The sequence below is a fragment of the Eurosta solidaginis genome, chromosome 5 (genome assembly GCF_040869045.1).
Source record: "Eurosta solidaginis isolate ZX-2024a chromosome 5, ASM4086904v1, whole genome shotgun sequence".
Lineage (NCBI taxonomy): Eukaryota > Metazoa > Arthropoda > Insecta > Diptera > Tephritidae > Eurosta > Eurosta solidaginis.
Genome location: NC_090323.1, coordinates 258,669,373 through 258,696,866, shown reverse-complemented (window position 1 = coordinate 258,696,866; position 27,494 = coordinate 258,669,373). Strand labels below are relative to the sequence as shown.

The following is a 27,494-nucleotide window of genomic DNA, read 5'->3' as shown; positions in this document are numbered from 1 at the left end:
ACTAGCCCGAAGATCTTGGGAACCGTTTAGACTGACCAGTACAAACCTTCTAGGTCATACCGCCCACCCATCCCCTAGATCCATGAGGAAATTGGAGTCCCCAGAGCCTCGGCTGCTGAAGAAACAGGATTCGCCACGGGTAGGTGAGGTTAACAATTGGGTTGGAGAAACTATAAATTGCGCTGGCATCCCTTGAAAGGGCTGTGCTACACCACCCATTGAATCAGTTTGGTATTTTAGCCGCCTCTTATGACAGGCATACCTGCTGCGGGTATATTCTAAGCCCCTAACGCGCTGGGGGAATCTGTAAGGCCCTGCAACTCACTTGTGAAGTGCCTCGACAAAATTTGCTTCGAATAAATGAGCAACGAACTTGGTTCCTTATATATGTATCTTAATCATCTCTTCCTAAACCCATGCAAGTGGATATTAACGGGACTCTGTAGGACGAGAGTACACCGAGAATGCTTGGAAATCCCAAAGAATAACCTACCATAAAGACACAGAGAAATGGAGAAAGAATAGGGATGTAAGAAAAAAAAGAAGAAGGGAAGGGAGGAAATGTTTAAACTGTGTTTGTGTTTCTGACATGAGAATACAGGGGGGCAGGACGAAGAATAAGATATGCAAATCAAAAATATTAATATAACCAATAATGCGAGTTCCGCATCTGAGTACCTTGGGGATGCACGAGTATAACGAAATTGAAAGGGGTTGCAAAATTATTTATAACAAGTAAGGAAGGCTAAGTTCGGGTGTATGGAGACAAAATAAGGGAAAATCACCATATAGGAAAATGAACCTAGGGTAACCCTGGAATGTGTTTTTATGACATGTGTATCAAATTAAAGGTGTTAGTGAGTATTTTAAAAGGGAGTGGTGGTAGTTGTATATGTGAAGGCGTTTTCGAGATATTGACCAAAATGTGGACCAGGGTGACCCAGAACATCATCTGTTGGATACCGCTAATTTATTTATATATGTAATACCTGCAAAGATTTCAAGGGTTTTTTATTTCGCCCTGCAGAACATTTTCATTTTCTTCTACTTAATATGGTAGGTGTCACACCCATTTTACAAAGTTTTTTCCAAAGTTATATTTCGCGTCAATAAACCAATCCAATTACCATATTTCATCCCTTTTTTCGTATTTGGTATAGAATTATGGCATTTTTTTCATTTTTCGTAATTTTCGATATCGAAAAAGTGGGCGTGGTCATAGTCGGATTTTCGCCATTTTTTATACCAAACAAAGTGAGTTCAGATAAGTACGTGAACTGAGTTTAGTAAAGATATATCGATTTTTGCTCAAGTTATCGTGTTAACGGCCAAGCGGAAGGACAGACGGTCGAAAGTGTATAAAAACTGGGCGTGGCTTCAACCGATTTCGCCCTTTTTCACAGAAAATAGTTATCGTCCTAGAATCTAAGCCCATACCGTATTACACAAGGATTGGTAAATTTTTGTTCGACTTATGGCATTAAAATTATCCCAAAATTTCACTAATTTTCTATTATGCGCCACAAGTTCAACTCTCCTACCAAGTTTCATAGCTCTATCCGTCTGTGGTAATGAATTATCGCACTTTTTCGGTTTTTCGATATCGAAAAAGTGGGCGTGGTGATAGACCGATATCGTTCATTTTAAATAGCGATCTGAGATGAGTGCCCAGGAACCTACATACCAAATTTCATCAAGATACCTCAAAATTTACTGAAGTTATCGTGTTAACGGACGGACGGACGGACATGGTTCAATCAAATTTTTTTTCGATACTGATGATTTTGATATATGGAAGTCTATATCTATCTCGATAACTTTATACCTGTACAACAAACCGTTATCCAATCAAAGTTAATAATCTGCTCAAATGAGTATAAAAACTTAAAACTGCAGCATCACTGCTATTTATAATCCAAAGTAAGCAGTTACAAAAACAAAGTTAGTATGTTTTGAATGAATAACAATATACTATTTATCTACAAATGAATTTTCGCATTTGAAGTGTTGTTGTACTTTTTTTAACTTTTATCTTTTTCAAGAGAAAAATGTATGTGAGAAAATGAAGTCATAGCTATGAATAGTCACACGAAAATCGCGCAAGCACTGCAGTACTGACAAGACAATACAAAGCAAATGCAGATAGACAAAAATACAATAATGTACAGGTCCGAAAATGAAAATAGCATGATAAGTTAAAAAAAAAAATCAATGAATATTTTAACAAAATCATGTGCAAATCCTTCTCACGCCGTTTTGTTGGCGTTACATGCTTATAAGTAAGGTATCGTCCGTAACAACAGATGTGGGAAGTAGAAGGTGCAGGAGGAAACGGTTGAGCACGTTTTGAGTTCGTGTTTTGCGCCAGCGAGGTTAAGGCTTCAGGTACTAGGGGTGTTGTCCTGCACTCGCGAGGTCAACGCTCCAGTTATTAGGGGCCGAAGAGTTGCCAGATCTCGAGGCAGCAATTAAACTTCTGCATTTGCCAAGAGGACGGAGTTATTCCTGGCGCCTAATTGGGGTTTTTGCGCTTGGTCGTCAAATGAATTCTGGTAACACTATTGACACATTCAGTCTATTTTAGGTCTCTTTTGACGGGCCAGTTCAACCTAAACTAGTTGTTACAGAAACTATGCAAGCCAATTCCAAAAACTTCTATGAAAAAATTAAAAAATTCGAGAGAGTTTTTCAAAAATTTCGAATTCTTCATCTAGATTTAATTTTTATTTTTTTGAGTATGCAGCTTTACAGCCCAGCGAAAAAAATATCAAAAATTTTAGAAACAAGATTTTTCAATTAGAAGAAAACTTTTCTAAGCGGGGTCGCCCCTCGGCAGTGTTTGGCAAGCACTCCGAGTGTATTCCTGCCATGAAAAGCTCTTAGTGAAAATTCATCTGCCTTGCAGATGTCGTTCGGAGTCGGCATAAAACGAGTAGGTCCCATCCCGCCCATTTGTAGGAAAAATTAAAAAGGAGCACGTCGCAAATTCGAAGAGAAGCTCGGCCTAAAATCTCTTCGGAGGTTATTCGCGCCTTACATATTTTTTACATTTATTTTTTGTTAGACTAAAATTTATTGAGTTACAAAAATTCTCGAAACTTTAAATTGAAAATCGAAATTTTGATTTAAGTATTGCTTTTTTATTATAATTGCATTTATACGCAATTGACCCTGTTTTCTTGATACCAAATTGTGTGGAGTATTTTTAGGCTCCTTCAACAGGACTTGATCAGGGACATAGGATTATGAGCACTGCGTTATTAGCAATGCTTCCGCTGTTAATCATTATATTAAAATTATTTGTTTGTATTTTGTAAGGGAGACAGGCTCATATTGCTTTACACAATTTTTATACTCAGTTGAGCAGAGCTCACAGGGTATTATAACTTTGACTGGATAACGGTTGGTTGTACAGGTATAAAGGAATCGAGATAGATATAGACTTCCATATATCAAAATCATCAGTATCGAAAAAAAATTTGATTGAGCCGTGTCCGTCGTCCGTCCGTCCGTTCGTTAACACGATAACATGCGTAAATTTTGAGGTGTCTTGATGAAATTTGGTATGTAGGTTCCTGGGCACTCACCTCAGATCGCTATTTAAAATGAACGATATAGGACTATAACCACGCCCACTTTTTCAATATCGAAAATTTCGAAAAACCGAAAAAGTGCGACAATTCATTACCGCATTTGATACATATGTCATACAAACACATTCCAGGGTTACCCTAGGTTCATTTTCCTACATGGTGATTTTCCCTTATTTTGTCTGCATAGCTCTCAGCTGAGTATGTAATGTTCGGTTACACCCGAACTTAGCCTTCCTTACTTCTTCATTTTGTTATTGATGTTAGAGAACAGTAACAAAATTTACGTAAAATTTGATAAAAATTTCCACTGCTATTTTCTTGTTCGCAACTGTAGTATTAAAACCAAATCAAAACAAACCCACTGAAATTTTTCGGTAGAAAGAACTGCAATGAAAGGAGATTACATTAAAAATGCCTTACCACGTCACATGACAGACGTAACGTAATGTTTGCAGGCAAAAAACCAAGACGAGACATTCAAAACACATCACCACAAGCTAAGCTCAGGTTCTTCACGATTAATGTTGCAATGTATGTACCTACGAATGTATGGCAGATTGACTGATTTTGTTTATTTTACTTTATTGTATAATCCTCAAAAAGGTTAACCACACGCAACCAACAGATCAAAAACAGAATAACGTGGCGTACATTTGTATTAAAAAACGCATTAAAATACATTCATTAATACAAAAGAAATGGCTAATGAAATAGAATCTTATAATGACAACTAGTCGAGCGAGGCTAATAAAATCGAAACCACAAATGAAAGCTGAAACTTGGTAGAGCGTTTTTTTTTTGTAAGAATAGAAGATTTACTTGGGGATTGGCGTGGGTTAAGAGGAGCGTTTGCGCATGCGCAACAATTTCACATTTCCCATGGCTAATGAAATTCTGTTCTGTTCGTGCTATTTGTACAAGCCTGTAAGCTATTTAAAGGAGAGGGAAAAACAACAAAACTATATATGTTTGTTGTATGTTTGCTTTGGATGTACGTACTCTTTGACCAAATCGGTAAAATCGTGCGTTACAAAGTTGGCAATGAAATTGGTTCAACCTATTTTCAGTTTAATGGGCTTACTGGTTCTTCTAATGCCGAAATTGGTAATACTAGCAAATGAGATTAAGGATGTTGAGGAAAAGTTGTTGCAATAGCCATCATAAACAAGAAGCGTGAAGAGGCATAAAAAGCCAAGAAAGAACGTTCATAAATATTCATGCTTGGATTTTAAACGCATAGAAGCAGTCGCAATAAGAGTGAGTATTCAGCTCAAGACATCTATTGGCGCAGCACTGTGGCTGTATTCTAACCTTGCAAAGACTTTCATTTACTTAGGCTTTTGTTTGTTTCTGATATAAGTATTAATAAAAGTTAAAAAGCAATTTATATTGAACTGAAGTTTTGTCGAATAACACGAAATCCGGTAGCATTCACACATAGGGTAAATGCGTTAGTACTCGGACAAATTGACTTTTTTCATGTTTGGAAACTCCATTGCGGCGCTTAGAGCGGGCACAATTAACAGTACCCGCAGATAGAACATTGCGAAGCCACGTCGAAGCATAGTCATACAAGAACGAAAATGCGCCTGAACAGCAAGAAGAGAATATGTGAACAGGGACCCTTGGGGCTTGGACTGCAAAAACGTTACTATAAAGATGTTTGCCAGGATGCCGATACTTGATGAGGCTCCGCGATTTACTTCAGCAGAGTAAGGCCTTGCAATAAAAAGCTTGAAAAATAATAACGCCCCATTGCCAGATGGTATCCGACCAGAAGATATGTATAATGCCTAAAGGACGGAATGTTCCCCAAAACACGAAAAAAGCAGTGGCTTTTGGTAATTGGAAAAGGCAAGGGGAACCGGAATTCGCCATCCCCATATCGGCTGTTATGCTTGCTTAACACAGCCGGAGAACTTTTTGAAAGGTTCCTAAATCTACATATCGTAGGCGCCATAGAGCAAGCTGGAGGACTATCACCAGGAAATATGGTTTCAGGCCAGGAAAATATGCTCTAAGTGCAACCTAAGACGTCCTTAGAAGGGCAGATATAGCACAGCGAGGTAATGCCAAATCCATGCGAGTTGTACTGCTTGCAACTTTGGACGTAAGAAACGCTTTCAACAGTGCGAGACGGGTGGACACGCTGCCCGACTTGAAGCAACGATTCCAAATAACTTGCTACCTTCAGCGCGTTATCAGAAGACATCTCAGAGATAGCATTCGTATTTAGCAAATCTAAGAGGATTCGCCAACCATGAAAGGCACATGCGATGCTGCACAGGGATCAGTTCTTGCCCCCTACCTGTGGAACGTCAGTTACGTTGAAATTTTCAATTTTGAAGTGTCCGATGATTCATTGTTATTAGTTGGATATGCAGACGAATTTGCAGCCCGAAATCCAGAAGAAATAACCCTGTGAGCAATTTGTTCTTGACCTTTTTGCAGCATGAAGGGTAATTTGCTGCAAAGCGTTTGCCGTTGAATTGTCTGCGGCCTGCTTTTACTGAGGCTTTAACTTATGCCAAGTGTCAGTCCTCTCCTTCTATTGGGTCGACAATAGCTCTCAAGGGCTGCATAATTCCTAATGCCGCAGGGACTAAGGTGAGCTCTCTTCTTCTTCTTATTGCATCCAGTTCTCCACTCGAACTTATCATTCCTGAAAGCCAGCGGCCACCACTGCACACCAAGCTAACTGATGATGCTCTAATATTGGTCTCTGCTTGAAACATTGCCTTCTCGATAGAAATCGTTAGGCTTCCCTTACTTTAATAGGTTTCCTGCTATCGAGAGAGATCTGTTAAAGTGTTAAAAATGTATCCGTAACTAGCAAATTGTTATATAACTGCCTAAATTAGGAGGGTTGCCAGTGCATACTCATCGGCCTCCAGCTTTTGGCCACCGCCCTTCTAGGAAGCGGAACAGTTCAATTGCCTCAGCCATAAGCAAAAGCGACAAGGTGCCTGCTCTAGGAAAAGATTTTTCCAAATTTTCAACAAAAAAATAAAAAAATGGCTTTTAGAATAATACTGCGACAAATGTGAAGGATCCATTACCGCTATAGACAAAATAGATTTTGTATCTGGGTGTTGGACTCAACCATTTTTTAGAGATTGAGTCAAAAGTCAAAAAGCAATTACTTCGTCTTACGAAACTAAGCATCAAAACACAGTTATGGGCTTTCGTAGTATGAAATCCGATCTTTCGTAAATATTTTTCTCATCTAATTGGTAGGTTTTTTATACCAAGCTGTACTTGTACGCAGGGTATTATAACTTTGATTGGATAACGGTTGGTTGTACAGGTATAAAGGAATCGAGATAGATATAGACTTCCATATATCAATATCATCAGTATCGAAAAAAATTGGATTGAGCCATGTCCGTCCGTCCTTCCGTCCGTCTGTCCGTTAACACGATAACTTGAGTAAATATTGAGATACCTTCACCAAATTTGGTACACCAGCTTATCTGCACCCAGAATCGATTGGTATTGAAAATGAGCGAAATCGGATGATAACCACGCCCACTTTTTATATAAATAACATTTTGGAAAACACAAAAAACCTGGTTATTTAGTAAATAATAGACCTAGAATGTGGAAATTTGACGTGCGGACTGATATTGAGACTCTTGATAAAAATTTGAAAGAATTTTTTAAATGGGCGTGGTGCCGCCCACTTGTGATAAAATCAATTTTACAAATATTATTAATCATAAATCAAAAATCGTTAAACTTATCGGAATAAAATTCGGTAGAGAGGTTGCCTTTACTATAAGGAATACTTTGAAGAAAAATTTACGAAATCGGTTAAGGACCACGCCCTTTTAAAAGATTTTTAAAATGGTCGTGGACGAATAAAATAAGCTATATCTTTGCAAAAAAGAGCTTTATATCAATGGTATTTCATTTGCCAAGTGGATTTATAACATTAGGAAAAACTTCAAATTTTAGAAAATGGGCGTGGCACAGCCCCTTTTATGACTAAGCAATTTTCTATGTTTCGGGAGCCATAACTCGAAGAAAACGTAGTTCAGAATAGAACCATATGTATGTATATATACTATAGCGCAGCCTTGTAACACTATTAAGCACACAAAACAAACAACAACATCATTTCAAGTATACAGCTTACAACTTAGACTTCCTTACTTGTTTTCTCATAGAAAACTTGGACTATAACAGGAGTTAATAGGGTGGAAAGTCCTTCGAAAAGTAAAAGCCAAAAAGCCTAATTTTTTGTTGTAAATAATGTATATCATTAAAAGGAAATATTGCAGATTATGTCCATATTTTTACTTTCATGGCTTTTGTATATAATAAGTTAAAATAAATTTAAGGGTTCAGTTTCGAACTTTCAAAGTTCGTGCTACGTACTTTATTTGGGAGATTTCGAATAACGGAGAATTGCCTCTCGGCTTAAGGCGAGGACAGTACAATGTAATTGAATTCAATAATTAAGTCGGTTTTACATCACAAATAAAAAATGAGAAGTGACTACTGTTTTATGTCCGATCACTAGCGCTTCTACCCTACATCAAGTTGTGCTTCTAAAACTGATGCCACATGTACTTCGCATAAACAAAATTAAATGAAATACACGAAATCTCCTATATGAAAGAAGCTTAACAAAAATTAATAATGGTGAGGAGGTTTGGCCCAATTTTTCAGTGCGAGTTTAAACTACAGTTAAAGTTGACTAGACCTTGCCACTTTGTTCGATAACATAAAAGTTTGCTACTCGATAAAGCTACGGATAAAGCGATGAAACTTGGTAGTTGAGTTGAACTTATCAGCGCAGAATAGAAAATTAGTAAAATTTTGGACAATGGGCGTGGCACCGCCCACTTTTAAAAGAAGGTAATTTAAAACTTTTGCAAGCTGTAATTTGGCAGTCGTTGAAGGTATCATGATGAAATTCGGCAGGAACTTTACTCCTATTACTATATGTATGCTTAATAAAAATTAGCAAAATCGGAGAACGACCACGCCCACTTTTGAAAAAAAAAATTTTTTTTAAAGTCAAATTTTAATAAAAAATTTAATATCTTTATAGTATATAAGTAAATTATGTCAACATTCAACTCCAGTAATGATATGGTGCAACAAAATACAAAAATAAAAGAAAATTTCAAAATGGGCGTGGCTCCGCCCTTTTTCATTTAATTTGTCTAGGATACTTTTAATGCCATAAGTCGAACAAAAATTTACCAATCCTTGTAAAATTTGGTAGGGGCTTAGATTTTAGGACGATAACTTATTTCTGTGAAAAAGGGCGAAATCGGTCGAAGCCACGCCCAGTTTTTATACACAGTCGACCGTCTGTCCTTCCGCTCGGCCGTTAACACGATAAATTGAGCAGAAGTCGATATATCTTTACTAAACTCAGTTCACGTACTTATCTGAACTCACTTTGTATTGGTATAAAAAATGGCCGATATTCGACTATTACCACGCTCACTTTTTCGATATCGAATATTACGAAAAATTAAAAAAATGCCATAATTCTATACCAAATACGAAAAAAGGGATGACACATGGTAATTTGATTAGTTTATTGACGCAAAATATAACTTTAGAAAAAACTTTGTAAAATGGGTGTGACACCTACCATATTAAGTAGAAGAAAATGAAAAAGTTCTACAGGGCGAAATCAACAGCCCTTGGAATCTTGGCAGGAATACTGTTCGTGGTATTACATATATAAATAAATTAGCGGTACACAACAGATGATGGTCTGGGTCACCCTGGTCCACATTTTAGTCGATATCTCGAAAACGCTTTCACATATACAACTACTACCACTCCCTTTTAAAACCCCCATTAATACCTTTAGTTTGATACCCATATCGTACAAACATATTTTAGAGTCACCCCTGGTCTACCTTTATGGCGATATCTCGAAAAGGCGTCCACCTATAGAACTAAGGCCCACTCCCTTTTAAAATACTCATTATCACCTTTCGTTTGATACCCATATTGTACCAACGCATTCTAGAGTCAACCCTGGTCCTCCTTTATAACGATATCCCGAAAAGGCATCCACCTATAGAACTAAGGCCCACTCCCTTTTAAAATTCTCATTAGCACCTTTCACTTGATACACATGTCATAAAAACACATTCCAGGGCTACCCTAGGTTCATTTTCCTACATGGTTATTTTCCCTTATGTTGTCACCATAGCTCTCAACTTAGTATGTAATATTCGGTTACGCCCGAACTTAACCTTACTTACTTGTTAAAAATAGCATATCATAAAAAACTTATACTTTTGCAAAGTAGTTTATAAAATTGTTTGCAATACTTTTTGTACGTGAAGTAACTTGTTTTACAAGGTACGTATACATACCTAGTACATATACAAATGTGGCTGGTGTTGATTTAATATGAACAACAATAAAAAAGAATTTGATGTTCATTGAAGGGTTAACACTTTCATTATTTTATAATCAACTAAAAACACAAAACTAATCAATCATTTAATACTTGAGCTAGTGAGCACATTCACGTTGATTAGCATTGCCTGCAAAATCTTCTTATAAATCTATAATACGTAAAAAAGTTTTGACGCATCATAAAATTTCAAGTAAATTAAAATTCACGGAAAGCTAAAGATGATGATAATTTTAGTATTCATTTTTTTCATTGTTTTTAAAATCTTAAATCATTCTCTTATTTGTATTTCGTATGTAACATTTTTTCTTCTTGTTGACATCAGATTTAAAAGTTTTTACGCTTTGCCGTCAAGTTAAATTCGATTTATTCGCAAATCAAGTCCAGAAATTTCAGCTCACAAGTCTCATCTTCCTTACCTCAACATGTAGGCATTATATAACAAATTTATAGCAGCAAATAGATTTTACTTTTATACAACTTTAATTAATTTGAAAATAAAACAAAACTGTAGCAACCCTTTTCTTATAAAAAATCCAAGTTGTATGTAGAGCATATTCACCGGCTGGTAGGGGCAGAATATCGCTTGTCAACCGACTAATGTGATTAATCGGCACCTTGTTAATGGTTTCCTCAATCTGTAAATATATATTTAAATAAGCAAATTATTCAAAAACACAAAAAACAAATTCTTACCGGACCATACGGACAACTTCTATTTAAAGTCGAATATTTTTCAAACCAACTATGAAAGTAGTTAATTACGGGATTATTACGTTTCTTCAAATATTTCCAGGCATCTACGGTGAAGTTATATAGGAAAGGCTTGTAACCACTGGCTTTTCGTAGTAGGGCAAAGGTTGTCTAAATAAAAAAGTTTAAATTGAATTACATTTTAGAGACTTAAAAATTTTAAAATATATTGTTACCTACACTGTGCAACAAATTGAGCAAATTTCTCTTTATAAATATTGCCGAAATTGCTCTTTACTCGCTGAAAAAAAAAGTTGACCAAATCAACCGAACTACGGGACAATTTAATCGATATTTCTATCAACTTTTATTCATCGCAAATCGCTGTTGAATCAACTTCGCAAAAATTGTTGATTTCGCATTGAGTGTGCTAACAGTCAAATCAACAAAAAATTAGTTGATTAACTGTAAGCCACAGCTCTATTAAAAAAGTAATGTTTTCTAAAGTATTTGGTATTGGCTTTTCCAGGTCTTGAACCGAGGATTTTCGATGTGGTAGGCATAGCACCATCACACCACGGTAGCTGTCTGGCTCTGCTCTGTTAACTAACACATTTTAATGTCACCCTAAGAATACCAATGAAAACTGTTAAAATAACAGATTTCCGTCAACATTGGAGTAATAGTGGCTGTTGATATGACAGAAATTTATGCGGCGTGATAGTCATAAAGCAATGAGCGCCGTGAGCATAAGTTTCCTTTAAAATGAACTGATGCATAATATTGATAGAGCTTGCTGTTAAATTGGCGAAGAAAATCAATAGAAAAATTGATTGAAAATCTGTCACTTTTACAGAAAATTGTTAACTTGACCACCAATAGTTTTTCTTCTGTTAAAATAACTAAGCTAATTGGTTTTCTTAACAAAAAACTCGGTTTAATTCACCATAATGCAATTAACTTTAATGTCTTTTAATTTGAGAACAACAAACCTGATTTGTTGATTTTCTACCTTCATTTCTTTCGGCGCTGTAGCTCGGTTATTTGAAGCTTAGTTTTTTGGCTTATATGTAATTATTTTGGTCCTGAAAAGCCCTATGTTAACCCTGCAAAAATCGCGAGTACTCCATTCATGCATGCATAGAGTACTCGCTATGGACCAACCGAGTGCTCCAAAATTAACCACAATTCATATAAAAAATATGGCCCAATTAACATTGCGATGTCCTAGGACAGCTCCGCATTACATCAGAGTAACCCATGGAGTACCCACAGTCCAATAAACATCGTGTAGTGATTACAATCGTTAAAAACGAGCAATGATCGGCTTACAATATGTTCGTGTAGAAACATAAGTTGGTCCATTGCTGCATTACAGTGGAGTATAATGGTAAGTACCCCAGTGGACCACAAGATCGATCCAACGATTTTTGCAGGGAATAGCAAATTCATCTTGAGCTCCGTCGTCGTTTTTATCAGGAAAAGCATAGTAAAGAAGATTTGTTTTTATTTTCATACATTTTTTTATTTTTGTTTATTCTATTATATTTTACGTTAATTTACTTTTTTATTTTATTTTGTTTTATTTTATTTTATTTTATTTTATTTTAATTCATTTTATTTTATTTTATTTTATTTTATTTTCTTTTATTTCATTTTATTTTATTTTATTTTATTTAATTTCATTTTATTTCATTTTATTTTATTTTATTTTATTTCATTTTATTTTATTTTATTTTATTTCATTTTATTTCATTTTATTTTATTTTATTTTATTTTATTTTATTTCATTTTATTTCATTTTATTTTATTTTATTTTATTTTATTACAATTTTTTTTATTAAATTAAATTAAATTAAATTTTATTTTTCTCAATTTTTTTATTTTACTTTAATATGTTTTATTTTATTTATTTTATTTTATGAAAAATGTGTTTGCGAACCCTTTCACCAAAAGCTTCAACTTAAAGGCTGTCTTTTGCCACATTCTTTCGACCGACCCAGTCTAGGCTCTTCAATGTAAATTATTGCCTAAGATAATGCCATACGAATGATGTCTTAATTAGAGATGCCACGAATAGTGAATTGGCCGAATACCGAATACCGAATATTCGGCAACGCTGTCGGCTGAAGCGCCGAATATTCGGCCGCCGAATATTCGGCACGAAATGCATGCTTATCGGGGCGCGTTAGCTGGATTAAGACAAGTGGACACCTGTTTTCCTGCTTATACATAACAGATCATGAAACTTTAATAAATCTGACAATGGGAACCATTGGAACAATGTATAAAACTCCTCAAACCATTCGAAGAGATTACAAAAATAAGGAGCTCAGGTATCTGTTGCATCTCTGAAGTGATTCCACATGCAGTAAATTTATTAAAATATCTGGGAAAAGCAGAGACAGCTGAGAAAGTACCAAATTTAGTAACAATGAGATCTTCACTGCAAAGCAAATTTGAAAGGCGATTCAGCTTCGATGAAAAAAACAAATATCTGGTTGCTGCTTTTCTGGATCCTCGCTTCAAACCGTGTTTCCTAAGATTGGTTCAAGCAGAAAGAGCAAAACAAAAAATTCTTCTAGAAGCTCTGAAATAGTACCGATGACGATTCTTCTCCAATTCGTAAGAAAAGAAACCTGAATGAAAATGATAGGACTACTGAAATACATGACAGTTTCTGGAACTGCTTTGTGGAAGTCGCTACAGATAATATGCGAAACGCTAATAATGAGGAGGACGTGGAGAAGAATGCTGTGGCTTATTTTTATCTAACATAACTTACCACTGATCAATTTTAAATACTAAAGTGTTGTAATTTGCAAATAAGTACATACTTTTGAGTAATATAGCGTGTCTTTTTTACATGATTTGGTATTCGGTATTCGGCCGAATAGTACGTATTATTCGGCCGAATACCGAATAACAAAAAAAAGTGGCCGAATAGGCCGAATACCGAATAGTTGCCGAATATTCGTGACAACTCTAGTCTTAATAATTTTTGTACTTTAATCTTAATTTGTTTAGGGATAGAGTATGGCTCGAAAAAAAGGTCCCGGCTTAAGGGAAACATCGATAAAAGCTGAATGCGGCTAGATAGGCTAATAGTTTCTTCGGACGAATTGTGCTTCGGAAACCTTTACAACAATGGATCAGTTATTGAAATCAATGATCTAAAATGAGCTAAAAAATAAAAAAATAATTTCGCTGTTTTTTCAGAGTGCTGAAAAAAATTTGTTTAATTTCGGGAATCTCCACCATGTAGTTATACCCTCTACTGTTCTTATCACTTTCATATCGCGCACTTATTTTCTAAACTCTTTGCAGGTGCAAATTATTTGTTGCACAGTGTTATCTACTTTAGTACATACCGTTACATTGTAAATTAATTCACGTTTTGGAAATTTTATATGTATAAATAAGTACTTGTAAGTACGATTAATGGACTTGATTTCGCAGCTATCAAATAAAATGGAAGATTTATCAATCTCATTGCATTTGACATTGGTGAACTCCAAACCTGACTTAACATTGATCTAGCGTGAGACAAAAATTTCAGTTTTTGTTTATAAGTTTAAATTATAACCTCTTTTTCAAAATATACTCACTACCAATAAGCAGCCTATAAGCATAACATCAAATGTGTACAAATAAAGCTTCATTTCATCTAATGTTCCATAAAAATTTTTCGAAATTTTTTGCTAAAAATTTAGATAGGAAAAAGGGTTGTAACTTGTCAAACTCGTACAAAATTTTGCGCCGATGCGTTTTAAAATTCAAAGTTCATTATGAAAAAAAAAAAAACGAAAATGTTTGAAGTTTGAATGTCCGTTTTAACAACACCGAGGAACAGCTCTTTGAAGTTGCACAAATTATTTTGAACTACATTTTTGTTCATACGTTGTGTTTTAGTAAAATTTAAGTGAAATAATTAGTTGCATAAATAACCTTTTTAACTTTTGAAATAATTAACATTAAATCATGTATGTAATTATGACCATTATCAATTAATAAGTTTTGAGATTATCATAAAATAATTAGATGCTATTTTTGGGGGATATATTGAATATTTACTTATGAATATTTGTAATCAATACCCGTAACAAAATTTTGGTTACCCAATAAACATTATCGTTTAATTTTAATTTGAATTGCATTTGAGAACAAAACTTATGCCAATATTACAAAGAAATTTAATGGAATCACAATTTTTTTCTATTTTTCGTAAACTATTGAAAATAATTTATTTTCGATTGTCATTTGTTAAAAACAACATCAAAAAAAAGTCTAGTTACACCATTAGGCAATAATGAGATAATTAAGGACTTGTATTTTGTATGGAAGATTGAGATCAAAAAAAATCGAAAAAAACTTGCCTGAATATTTCATTAATTGTCTGTGTGAAATTGGTATTATATTTAAAAGTCAAACTTTGTTTTCAAAATTTTTTTCCGCTTGCCAATCTAGTTTCAATTTGCTCATAGAAGGGACGATACACTGTTCGAAATGCATATTAAGGTAGTGCTGGGTGCTCTGCTCTGTTGAATGTCAATAAATAATTCCAAAGCAAACATTTGATTTTTTTTAGCGCATTTTGATACATTTTTTAGCTTAGTACAACAACAGCATTACTTTCATCCTTATTGGAATTCTAAATATTATAAATTTATTTGGCCTTTAGCAATAGTAGTTAAATATCAATTACTTACTTACTTACTTACTTAATTGGCGCTTAACAGTCTAAACGGTTATGGCCGTCCAACAAGGCGCGCCAGTCGCTCCTTCGCTCCGCCAACCGGCGCCAATTGGTCACACCAAGGGAGTTTAAATCGTTTTCCACCTGGTCCTTCCAACGGAGTGGGGGCCGCCCTCTACCTCTGCTTCCATAGGCGGGTTCCGATAGAAACACTTTCTTGGCCGGAGCATCATCTTTCATTCGCATAACATGGCCTAGCCAGCGCAGCCGCTGCGTTTTAATTCGCTGGACTATGTTGATGTCTGCGTATAGCTCGTACAGCTCATCATTAAATCTTTTTCGGTACTCGCCATCGCCAACGCGTAGAGGTCCATAAATCTTTCGAATAACTTTTCTCTCGAACACTCCCAAAGCCGCTTCATCTGCTGTTGTCATGGTCCATGCTTCTGCCCCATATAGCAGGACGGGTACGATAAGTGACTTGTAGAGTATGATTTTCGTTCGCCGAGAGAGGACTTTACTTTTCAATTGCCTACCTAGTCCAAAGTAGCATTTATTGGCAAGATTGGTTCTTCGCTGGATTTCAGTGCTGATGTTGTTGCTAGTGTTGATGCTGGTTCCCAAATAAACGAAGTCTTTTACTATTTCGAAATTATGGCTGCCAACAGTAGCGTGGTTGCCAAGGCGCATATGCGCTGACCCTTTGCTCGATGACAGCAGGTACTTCGTTTTGTCCTCATTCACCATCAAACCCATCTTTACCGCTTCTTTTTCCAGCTTGGAGTAAGCAGACTAACAGCGCGGGTGTTTAGACCGATGATATCAATTATGTTCACAGTAATCAATTCACTATAATTAATATTGCTTTTATTAACGCATTGTTGTATTAAAAACTGTATACGGCTATGAATTTTGAAGTATCAATATAATATGGCACTTAAAAAAGTGCTGTCAAAAGTGAAGTTATCGGTACGGTTTTTCGTTATATCATGTCCAGTCCATGACTTTAGAGCTCAAAATTACACTCGACGAAATTGTATAGCTTCCAAAGGCCAAAATAGTGACATCTGAAATTTAGAAACCAGATGTAAAATAATCAAGTTGCCATAAAAAATATTTTCGGCTGTATTTGCAAGGATATACAACTTTTTTTTTTAATTTTTCCTATACCCTCCCAATAAAGGCGTAACATTTTTTTTCCACCAGTCTACTGTACACTGGAGTGTATCGTTAAAAAATGTTGAAAATGTGCCCTCCCAGTTCAAATACCTTGTTCATTGATATTTCAATAATTGGAAACATTTATTTTTCTGCAACCTGTTAGGTTAGGTTAGGTTGGGTGGTAGCTTCCCTGATAGAGGAAGCTCACTCGGACAACATGACGGTCCGTTGTGATACCACATATAAAAAACTAAACTAACGGTGACGTAGATATAACTACTTAGAGAATCGTTGGGTAGCAACGATAAAGTTCCGAATGATCCCGATCTTAACCTTGGATAGCTCCTCGGGAGATCCAAGTGAGTCACGACCGAAATACTTTCGCCTAGTTCTGGCAAAAGCTGGGCAGTCAAGCATAAAGTGATTTGGTGATTCCACCTCATCATCCTCCATACAGCTGCAGCAGGATGGAGTTTCCAATATATTGAGACGTACCGCATGGATACCCATGGGACAGTGCCCTGTCAAAACCCCAATGACCATTGATAGGTGAGCCTTAGTGAACCCAATTATTTCAGCAGACCTCCTGCCATCCACTTTCGGCCAGAAAGATCTTGATATCCTACAAGACGTAGTGTCCGCCCAACGTTTGCTGAGCTGACTCGAGGCCCAGCTATGGAAGAGCAATCCACAGGTGGCTAGCGGAATCCCGAAATCCCTACAGCCATCTTCATCCGGTTCAGTTGTACCGATTCGGGCTAAGAGATCCGCTTGACAGTTACCCGGAATATCATTAAGGCCCGGGACCCAGATAATCTTAATTGTAAAATAATTCGATGCAATCGCAAGTGTGGTCAGGCACTCCCAGACCACCCTCGATCGCACTGTAGTTGAGCTCAAGGCCTTTATAGCCGCTTGGCTATCAGAGTAGATGTTAAATTCCTTAACCGTAGTAGCGCTGGATAGCATTTCATCCACCGCATCCTTAATCGCAGCAACTTCCGCTTGGAATACACTGCAGTGATCAGCCAACTTAAACTTGCGGCTTACATTTAGCTCTTGACAAAAGACCCCCCCGCCAACCTTTCCGTCCAACTTCGACCCATCCGTGAACAAGTTAACCGGTCCCATGCCCCAGATAATTCCTCTTCTCCACTCCTCCCTCGGGGGAATGACTGGGGTGAAGGTTGTATAGGGAGCGGCCACCGGCATACAATAGTCCGTCCTGTCCGGGATAAAGTCGAAACTAGTAAGAAGGCTAGAGTGTCCGAAATCAGAAAGCATATAACCCATATCACGAAGCCTGACCAACGACCGGGCCGCGGCTGCCTTTCCCGCAATATCTACTGGATGTATATTCAGCATGACATTCAGTGCCAAGGTAGGTGTTGTTCTCATAGCGCCACTGATACCGATAAGCGCCGTCCGTTGCACTGACACTAGCATTTTGGAGGTGCTCGCCGTGTCCAGTGCTTTCCACCAGACCAGCACCCCATATAGCAGAATCGGTTTGACCACCATCTCATAAAGCCAGTGTACTACTCCTGGCGAGAGCCCCCATCTCTTTCCGATAGCCCCCCTGCAGCAGTACAAGGCAACCGCGGCCTTCCTGGCCCTATCTTCCACATTGGGCCTCCAGGACAGCTTCTTGTCCAGAACAATTCCCAAATATTTAACCCTGTCAGTAAGTACCAACTGTACCCCTCCAATCGAAGGAGTTCTGAAGTCGGGTATCTTATATCTCCTTGTAAAAAGAACCAATTCTGTTTTTCCCGGGTTGACCGCCACTCCACATGATTCAGCCCACCTAGCCACAGTATCCAGCTATCTCTGCAGAACATCGCGCAGGGTGCCCAGAAATTTGCCCCTGACTAGGATAGCGAGGTCATCTGCATAGGCAACCACCCGACAGCCATTGGCTTCCAGCTCCACAAGAAGCTCGTTGACTACCACAACCCAGAGCAGAGGAGATAGGACACCTCCCTGTGGCGTGCCCCTGCACACCTTCCTCCTTATTATGGCTCCTCCCCACTCCGCTGCGACAATTCTGCCGCATAGAAGTTTGCTAATAAATTCAACCAGAGCCGCTTCGACTCCTAAACCCACCAGAGCTCTTTCGATTGCCCCCGGTAGAACATTGTTAAAAGCCCCCTCGATGTCTAGAAAGGCACCCAGAGCATACTCTTTATGTTATAGAGACCCCTCTATTTGCTTTACAATCGAATGGAGAGCCGTTTCCGTCGATCTGCCTTTGCAGTACGCATGCTGTGAAGCCGACAGTAACCCCCCAGGTATCCTTTCTCGTAGGTACAGGTCAATCAGCCGCTCAAACGTCTTAAGAAGAAACGACAAGAGACTGATTGGCCTGAAATCCTTAGGTGACACATGAGAGCCCCTGCCGGCCTTCGGAATGAAGATGACCCTAACCGTGTGCCACGACTTAGGGATATAGTTAAGCCTGAGGCAGTTAGTGTAGATGATGGCCAACCAGCGGCAGGAAATCCCTAAAGACCTTTGAAGTTGCGCAGGAATGATGCCATCCGGACCGGGTAACTTATAGGGCTTGAACGAATTTATAGCCCAGGATATTTGACTTTCCCGTAGTGGGATGGCAGGCATTTCTGCATGGCCAGCAACCGCCGACCACGCAAGCGAAGATCCCTGCGCAACTGAGACATCGGGAAAATGATTGTCCAGTAAAAGTCTCAGGGACTCCTCGCCACCCATCGACCAGTCCCGACCATCATCTCTCAGATACCCCCGAGGGGCGGGATTCCTAGAGAGTATTTTTCTAAGCCTCGCGGATTCATTGCAGCCCTCTACGTTTTCGCAGAAGCTTCGCCATGAATCTCGCTTGGCTAACCTTATTTCATATTTATAAATCCCCAGACTCACCTTATAGAGCTCCCAGTCCGAGGGTAGTTTACTCCTCCTGGCTCTATTAAAGAGCCGCCTACTGGACGCTCTTAGGTCGTCAAGGAAATCAGACCACCAGGGCGGCTTGCCCTTCCCCCTGTAAGTTTTCAGTGGGCAGGACTGTTGAAAGGCGCTATTGCTTGCCAAGGTGAAGTTTTCCACCAGACCGTCTATTTCAGATTCGGACAGGTCCGAACCAACGATAGGCGCCTCAGGCAATAGCTCTCCCAACTTCCTACAATACAAGTCCCAGTTGGTACTTTTAGGGTTCCTAAAAGATATTTTACCGGGACGTTCTTCATTCACCGAGAACTGAATATATCGGTGATCAGAGAAAGAGTGCTCTTTGAGAACCCTCCATCCAGATATCCGATCTTCCAGTTCTCTGCTAACCAGGGTGAGGTCCAGGACCTCCTCCCTTACCGCAGTAATAAAAGTCGGGTCATTCCCCCTATTACATATACAAAGTCCCTCATCTACAATAAAAGTAAATAAAGACTCACCTCTGGTGTTCGTATCCGAGCTCCCCCATATGCTATGGTGTGCATTAGCATCGGCACCTATGATTACGCCAACACCTCTCCGCCTTGCTTCAGCGGTGATTTCGCCCAGTATCACAGGCGGTGGTCCCGTTACGTCCCCATGGGGCATATACGCTGAGACCACCCACAATTCGTTACTGCCTCGCTCGAGGCAGACCGTGGTTACGTCAGCATTGCTGAAATTAGAGAGAATAAAAGCTTTAAATTATTTTTTAATAAGCACACAGGATCTAGGCCTACCTGCCTCCCCATGCACCAAGGTGTTGAATTTTCCCGTCCTTAATCCAGAAATTTTTCCGCCGTTACTACTCAGCCACGGCTCCTGGACAAGGACAATATCCACTCCGCCTTTCTCAAGACAGAGCAACAAGTTTGCGGAAGCCGCCTTAGAATGCTGAAGATTTATTTGACGGATTTCCATCAACACCACTCTTCTTCTTCTGCACCCCATCCTTGGCGGCTTCGCCCTCGGAGACTAGGAGATCCTCCTCCTCCCCCAACAGACGACTTACACTGATGACGGATCCCGCCATCGATGATTCGCCCTCGGAGGCCAGGAGCTCCTCCTCGGCCCTATCAGCCAGACGACTAGCACTGATGACAGATCCCGCTATTGACGGGACGTCAACAGTGCTTTCGCTGTCCAAATTAGCAGAGTCAGCATCCACAACCATGGGTACTGGCTCCCCTGCGGACGCCTCCACCTCCCGAACAGTCTCTGTGTGAGAGGAACCATCTCCCCTGGAATCGGCGTGGTAGATTTTGAGAACCACACGCTCGAGGCCATAGGAGATAACCCCCCTCGTGTCAGAGAGAGGACCGGTGGACTCTGCGTTTACCAGAATCAGCACTTGCCGACGTGGCCCAACAGCCTCCTCAACTCTGAGGACCCTCCAGTTATGCGTCGGAAGGTTCGGGTTGCAGTAACGCATTAATTCGAGTATTTTCTCCGGCTGAGATGGCCCAGCAGGCAACCACACCCGAGCCCTCGGTCGAAGGGGGAGATCCCTCCGTTCCACGGCCTCGAGTCTGGCCCCCCTCCAGACCTCCCCTACCAAAGAAATTATTTTCTTAAAGATACAGGCCGACCGCTCGTCAGCACAAGTAATCAGTCTAAAACCATGATACCACCCCGAGTATTCGAAGCATGGCCGCGTACCTGGGCTCTCCATAACAGCGGTCATATAGGATATAGATTTTTCTGTGTAACAAAACTTCGTGATTATTGATTTCAACGGGTGTTGTTGCGCAGGCCAAATTATTAAGAATAAAGAATATATAGATTCAGGTATCATTCGTATTTATCACAGTGCAAAATTGAAAAGCGAAAATTAGATAAAAACATGAAGAAAAGCCAAACTCAGCTGCTTTTACAGGCTGCCGCAAATTTGTTTTACATCTTTTTTGAACTCCTCATAACGTACCTGTTCAAACCCGAGGGCACATTTTCAGCGGTTTCGAAACATAAAAAACAACAAATAAACATAGTGAATATAACTGATTCATTACTCATATTTGACACTGAAAGAAAATTTATTCAGCAGAAAAAAATTTCTCCAGATGGGGCAGGTATCAAAATTGATTCATTTTGTTTAGGATTGATTCTCTGGCCCTTTTTATTCTCTGTTGTTGTTGTTATTGTTGTTGTTGTAGCGAAAAGGTTTCTCCCCGAAGGCTTTGGAGAGTGTTATCGATGTGATGGTCCTTTGCCGGATACAGACTCGGTACGCTCCGGTAACACGGCACCATTAGGGTGCTAGCCCGACCATCTCGGGAACGATTTATATGGCCACATTAAACCTTCAGGCCATCCCTCCCTCCCCACCCCCCAGTTCCTTGAGGAGCTTGGGGTCGCCAGAGGCTCGTCTGTTAGTGAAACAGGATTCGCCGCGGATAGGTGAGGTTGACATTTGGTTTTGGAGAAGCTATATATTGCGCTGGCAACCTGAAAGAGTTGCGCTACACAGCCCCTTCAATCTTGTATTTTAGTAGCCTCTCACGACAAGCATACCTACGGCGGGTATATTTTGACCCCCTAACCCGCTGGGACACCTTTTATTCTCTCATGGTATTTTTATAATTGCAATTAATACTCAAAAATTATATTAAGCTTTATTTTATAGCGATCGATTTAAGGAATTTTTAAAACTTTTTTGTACTAAATTGTAATCCCATCCATTTACTATTTAATAAGTAAAATATCTTAAAATTGTTTTAAAACAAAACCAAGAAACTTAAAAATCCAAATATTATAGACTTGAAGCCTCTTGGGTTTTAAAACAAAACCAAAAGGTTTAGGTTTCTAAAAATGTAAACTTTGAGACATTTCTGGATCTAAAATGAAACCCACTATTGACAATATTAAAATAAAGCATTTCATTTGTGAAAAGTGCAGAAAGTCGCAGATTCTTTTTCACATTTTTTGATACATATGTGTTGTAATTTTGTATACAGATGTGCTGACTCTGTGGGTAGAGCGTACGACTCTGATTCAGAGAACTTCGACTTGAAACTCAAACAGCACATTTTTTTAAAAATGCAAGTACGGATTTTTCTAATTTAAAATGGAAACCAAGTTCTACGCACTAATTTCCAGGAAATCCAGTATAATCTTAATTGTAAAGCAAATTGGTTTCAGTTTTAGGCTCAAACTTATAACTGTGTTATAAAATAAAACTTGAAACCTAGCACTTGTTTAGCTAAATTATTTGAGCGTAAGCAGGGACCAAGTTGCTAATATACTTGTAGTGTTGTATCTTCCACAGCCATCTCAACGGAGCGGGGCAGGCTGAGAATATTTACAGAAACCAACTTAATGCCGAAAATTTCTTAAAGTCTGCATTTGGAAAATTATATTAAGAGTAGGTGAAAGCTTTGGAACTTTTATTTCAAATACGAGATGTGAAATACACATTCAGAAAAGTGATAAAGGTTGCAAATTGCGGTTTTCAGAAATTTGAGATTCAACAAATTTTAAGCTCGTTTTCTACAGTGCTTATCAATATTGTTGCGAAGGATGGGACGACTCTGCAACAAATTGCTCTAGTTTCGAAGTAGCGCAGAACTATAGGCTTAAGAGACGACACTAGTTCTTATTCAGTCTCCTCCACACTTTCGAGGCTGTTATGCCCCACGAACAGGCAATAATATTTGAAATTTTTCTGGAATACAGCGGGAAGTTGCTACGTGTTGATGCAACATTTGATAAAGTTTTACTCTGCATTTCACTTACGAGGCAAAAAAAAAACTATGGAAGAACTGACGTTGGAGAAATAAAGTGTGAATATGAATTGTTAAGCTTTGTATAAGGAAAAATATTTTCGACGACATCCAAAGTTGCAACTAATCCAGTCTTTAGGTGCAAATGCAAAATTTCACAGACATGCTGGACATTAGTATGTTCAGCGAATATGATCTACACAAAGTCCGATTCTTGAAAAATACCGTGGTTGTTCTGTTGCAACAAAAAGTTCTATTCTTTTTGTACTGTGTAATTAATAAAGTCTTATTAAAGTTATTGAAAAATTTAGTAAAAAACACAACCGAAATTTTTCAACCAATCAAGAAACCATTCAGGCAAAATAAAAACGAATTTTATTCTAATGAAGGTGCCAAAGTTCTCCAAATGCACTACAGACTGGCACCACATGTCATGTTTGGCTAAAGTTAAACAAACGCTTAATTCATTTTCTTTTTCCAACTATCTTATCAAGAAACCATAAAAATTTACATACTAAAGGTAAACACGAGGAAGAGACAAATTGCTTCCCATATAAATAATGACAAGTTCATGCAGATAAGAAAAAATGACCAACCAACCTTGAAGACAAAATTGTCTGGGCAATTTTCAAAAATCAACAATCTGTGCACAATCTGTTGACACTGAGAAGTCAGTCAGTCGAGCCGAAAAACCCCGGTCAACATGTCATGTTTTTAACTATGCATAGTTACAAACATATAACGATCACACGCTATTCACACAAATATTATTGAAATTGTTTGTTTTGTTATTCCTGCAACGTAAAAGTGGACATTTCCCGTAAGCATTAACTTCCGTAATGTCCAAATTTCTCCCACTGCGCCATAACTCGTACATTTTATTGCCTTTGTATGCGTTTTGTTGCGGGAAGTGCCTGCGCTGTACAATTTTACTTGATGCATCTATCCATCTTTGTTAATCTGGCAAGTAATTATGACAGGTAAGGTAAGTTGCATACGCATACCCAATTCTTGTATATTTGTATTTTTGGGTTATGCGTAATGTGCATGAATACTTTAAAAGGCGAGTCTAACGAATGATTGATTCCTTACAAACGCCGTTTTCCTTTTGGCAATTTTCAACGAAGTTTAGATTTTCTTGTGTTTCAGTGCAGTGAATTGTTTTAGGAATCAGGGTTTCCAAATAACTGTCAAACAACTAGAAGTGACTCATTTTGTTTTGTGGATTTTTCTTCAAGGTGGATAGTTTATGTCCTCTGGCATCCCTTGCCAACTTTGGTTGATGTTCAGTGAAATTTTTCGTTATCTCTTATGATGGTTGGGTTAGGTAAGGTTAAGTTGGGCTGAGCGATAGCTATTTCAGTAGAAGTGAGCCCACTTAGACTACACGAAAGCGCATTGTGATACCACGTATATTTTAACATAATTATGCAGATAATAGCTGCGTAATGATCATATGGTCTCAAAGTGACCCAACTCGACCATGGATTAAACATCCGCAGATATGAGAAAACTGTGGCAGGAATCCTTTCACAAAATCTGGAAAGTCAAGCATGAAGTGACTTAAAGTCTACCTAGTCCCTGCATATGCTGTTTGGTCACCTCCCTGCAGATGCTGTTGGGTCAGATTAAGCCCACTGTGCTTATACTTACTTTCATATTTACATACATCATCTCTAATTTCATCGTTTTACTTACGTTGGCTAACTACATAGCTATGCTCAATCGCTCTCATATCGAATATGAGACGAACGCATGTACTCCGAATTGACATTGACCCGTCAAGAACTTAATTATTTTGACACAACTCTAGCAAACCATTAACGGCAAGAGGTACTTCGCAACTCCAAAATAGAAAGTCTCTGCTCAGCGTCGACCAGGCTGATTCGAAGCCCATCTCTACAAGAGACCACCCTTTCACCACATTCGAGCACTGTGCCTTGATTCCCGCTTGGCTATTCGAAAGTTCAATTCTCTACCCGTGATGGAACTGGACAGCTCTCCATCAACCAAATCCTTAAACACTCCACTTCCGCTTGGAAGACAGCACAATTTTGGGGCAGATTCAACTTGCTTCCAAATTGAATTCATCCCCCTCACCGCATTCTTTTCTCGAAGGAATGATGTTGTTGAAGCCGCACAGGGGCGGTTGCCGGTATACAATGGTCTGTGCAGCTTGGGATAAAGTTAAAGTTGAAAAGAATGCTGGGTTGGACGAAATTAGATAGCCCACAACCAACCCACATCAGGATGATCAACGCCAAGATCGCAGCTGTCTTGCTCGCAACATCCACCGGCTGTGTGTTTGAAATTACATTATTGTAAAGGCCCAAACATTTGGGTAATGTTTTTCGGTGTAGTCACAACTATAGCCGCTTGTAAACCTATGAGCGCTATTTCGATAGCCCCAGGCAGAATATCACTAAACGCCCTTTCGATGATTAGAAAGACTCCCTGGGTCAGTTGTTTCCAGGGATCACACTATTCATTTAGTAATCAAATAAAGTGCTATTTCCGTGGAGTTGTCTTTGCAATACTAATGCTGCGAAGCTGTTAAGAATCGAGTCCGCTGAGCATTCTTTAACATCTGTTTTTAATTTCAGAAAAACATCGGTATATACAACTCTTAAACATTGAGATATTCTCTTAATTATGTTAGTTTTATACACTGATTCCTCATGCTCCGGTGAGTGAATTTATTTACTCAACATACATCGCCGTTTCTTTTGCCATTATAACGACAGGAGACATTTCTGCTTCACCGTCTGAGATAGTTTTCAAGGCGCTACAGATTCGGAGAATTCAAAATGTTATTGTGTACTTGTATTTGTAGCTTTCTGTTCTTGAACAAATTAAGTAACTAACAAAGAGATTTACTATTTCTCTCTCTTGAAAAGCTTTACTTAAAGAGAGATTCACAAATTCTTAATTAACTGCAATGCGAACCCTAAATTTCTGTATAGTAAAAGTTTCCCTCATTTCTGATTATCGTTTAACAGTTATTTTGGTGCCTTGCTACCATTGCATTAGAATGTTCCTCTCGCCTAAACAAACTGGAAACGATAAAATATCCGAGTAGGTAACTGGAAAGCGATCTTGTAGGCGTTGCTGACTGAAATTAGTTATAAAATATCAGATAACAAAAGATGAAACACGAAATGTGGGAAAGTCATTTTTTAGAGTTAAAGTTAAGTTAGCGATAAAATGAAAAAAGGGGTGAAAAATGTATTATACTCGTACCTACCTAATTAAATATTAGTAAAACTAACGATTTATAAAACGGGCAGCATATAATTAACATCATTAAAATTTTTAACTAAATTAGTGCATATCAGTAATTTAAGAAATATAAAACGCAACTTTTATATGAATTTCCTCTAAAGCAACATTGATTGCTATTTTGTGCTATCCTTTTACTAACATTTTGTATATCATCATCATCATCATTATGATCATAGTTATTTTGAAAATAGTTACAAAATTGACATTTCGACACGCATTCCCCTAACTGCCTGTTGGCACCTACATATTTACTATGCAAAATAAAAACAAACACGATTGCACCAAATATCTGGCTAACAAAACCAACGGACAACCCACAGACCGGCTAATGACAAAACCGGTACATTGACAGTTTGGCAATCGAACGTCATGGTCACTATTTCTTGACACATTACAACCCATAACAAGCTCCATTTGATGCGATGCAGTAGCCAAATGTAAATGATGCAAGTGAGCTACAAATATTTACAGTTGTGTACAGCTGGATGAAGTCAGGCAAATGCGTCAAAGTTGAATAATTTAAGTGTATAGAAATCGGCTAATGAGTGATGCGGCAGTTAAGCCGTGGTTACTCACGAACGTACGTAGAAAAAACGTGTCAGCTGACACGACCTATCTTATGAGTGTGCGATGTAAACGAAAACTCACCGACGTGCAACGCCCGTATGTACGTAGCCCGGAACGTAGAAATCAAAACAATTTTGATTTTTTCCGTAAGAACGTGTCAGCTGATCGCTCTCTCACTAGACAGAGTTGCCTAGTAAACTTTTGTGCGCTAATTTTTGACCGTTTGCAATTTTATGCAAAAACACCTAATTAAAGTTTGAAAAATTGTGAAAATAATTCGAAATAATTATGTAAAAGTGCTGATTATAAATATGTAATCTATTTATACTTATTTAATATGTATTCCGGCCTTTTACAATATCAAAAATTAAATTGGAAAAAGTTGATTTTTCCATAAGCATACATGCAAAATGGTCAATGGCAACAGT

General features: G+C 38.2%; 2 protein-coding genes across 2 annotated transcripts in view; one reads left to right on the top strand and one right to left on the bottom strand.

Annotated features, from left to right (window-relative positions):
* blot (bloated tubules) overlaps positions 1–27,494 on the top strand; it is a 208,022-nt gene that overhangs the window by 18,238 nt on the left and 162,290 nt on the right. The gene's annotated exons all lie outside the window — the stretch shown is intronic.
* On the bottom strand, positions 10,473–14,524 carry LOC137254409 (uncharacterized). The gene is made up of 4 exons (XM_067792039.1): positions 14,292–14,524; positions 14,055–14,219; positions 10,687–10,854; positions 10,473–10,628 (listed from the first exon to the last, which is right to left on the bottom strand). The coding sequence occupies exons 1-4, from the start codon at positions 14,343–14,345 to the stop codon at positions 10,473–10,475; spliced, it is 543 nt and encodes a 180-aa protein (XP_067648140.1). The 5' UTR covers positions 14,346–14,524.

Bases quoted from the DNA above. Each gene is read 5' to 3' on its own strand.
- LOC137254409 (XM_067792039.1), bottom strand. From the start codon at position 14,345: ATGAAGCTTTATTTGTACACATTTGATGTTATGCTTATAGGCTGCTTA. The intron at 14,220-14,291 runs GTGAGTATATTT...GTCTCACGCTAG, and splicing joins TTATAGGCTGCTTATTGGTA to ATCAATGTTAAGTCAGGTTT. The intron at 10,629-10,686 runs GTAAGAATTTGT...ATATATTTACAG, and splicing joins GAAGTTGTCCGTATGGTCCG to ATTGAGGAAACCATTAACAA.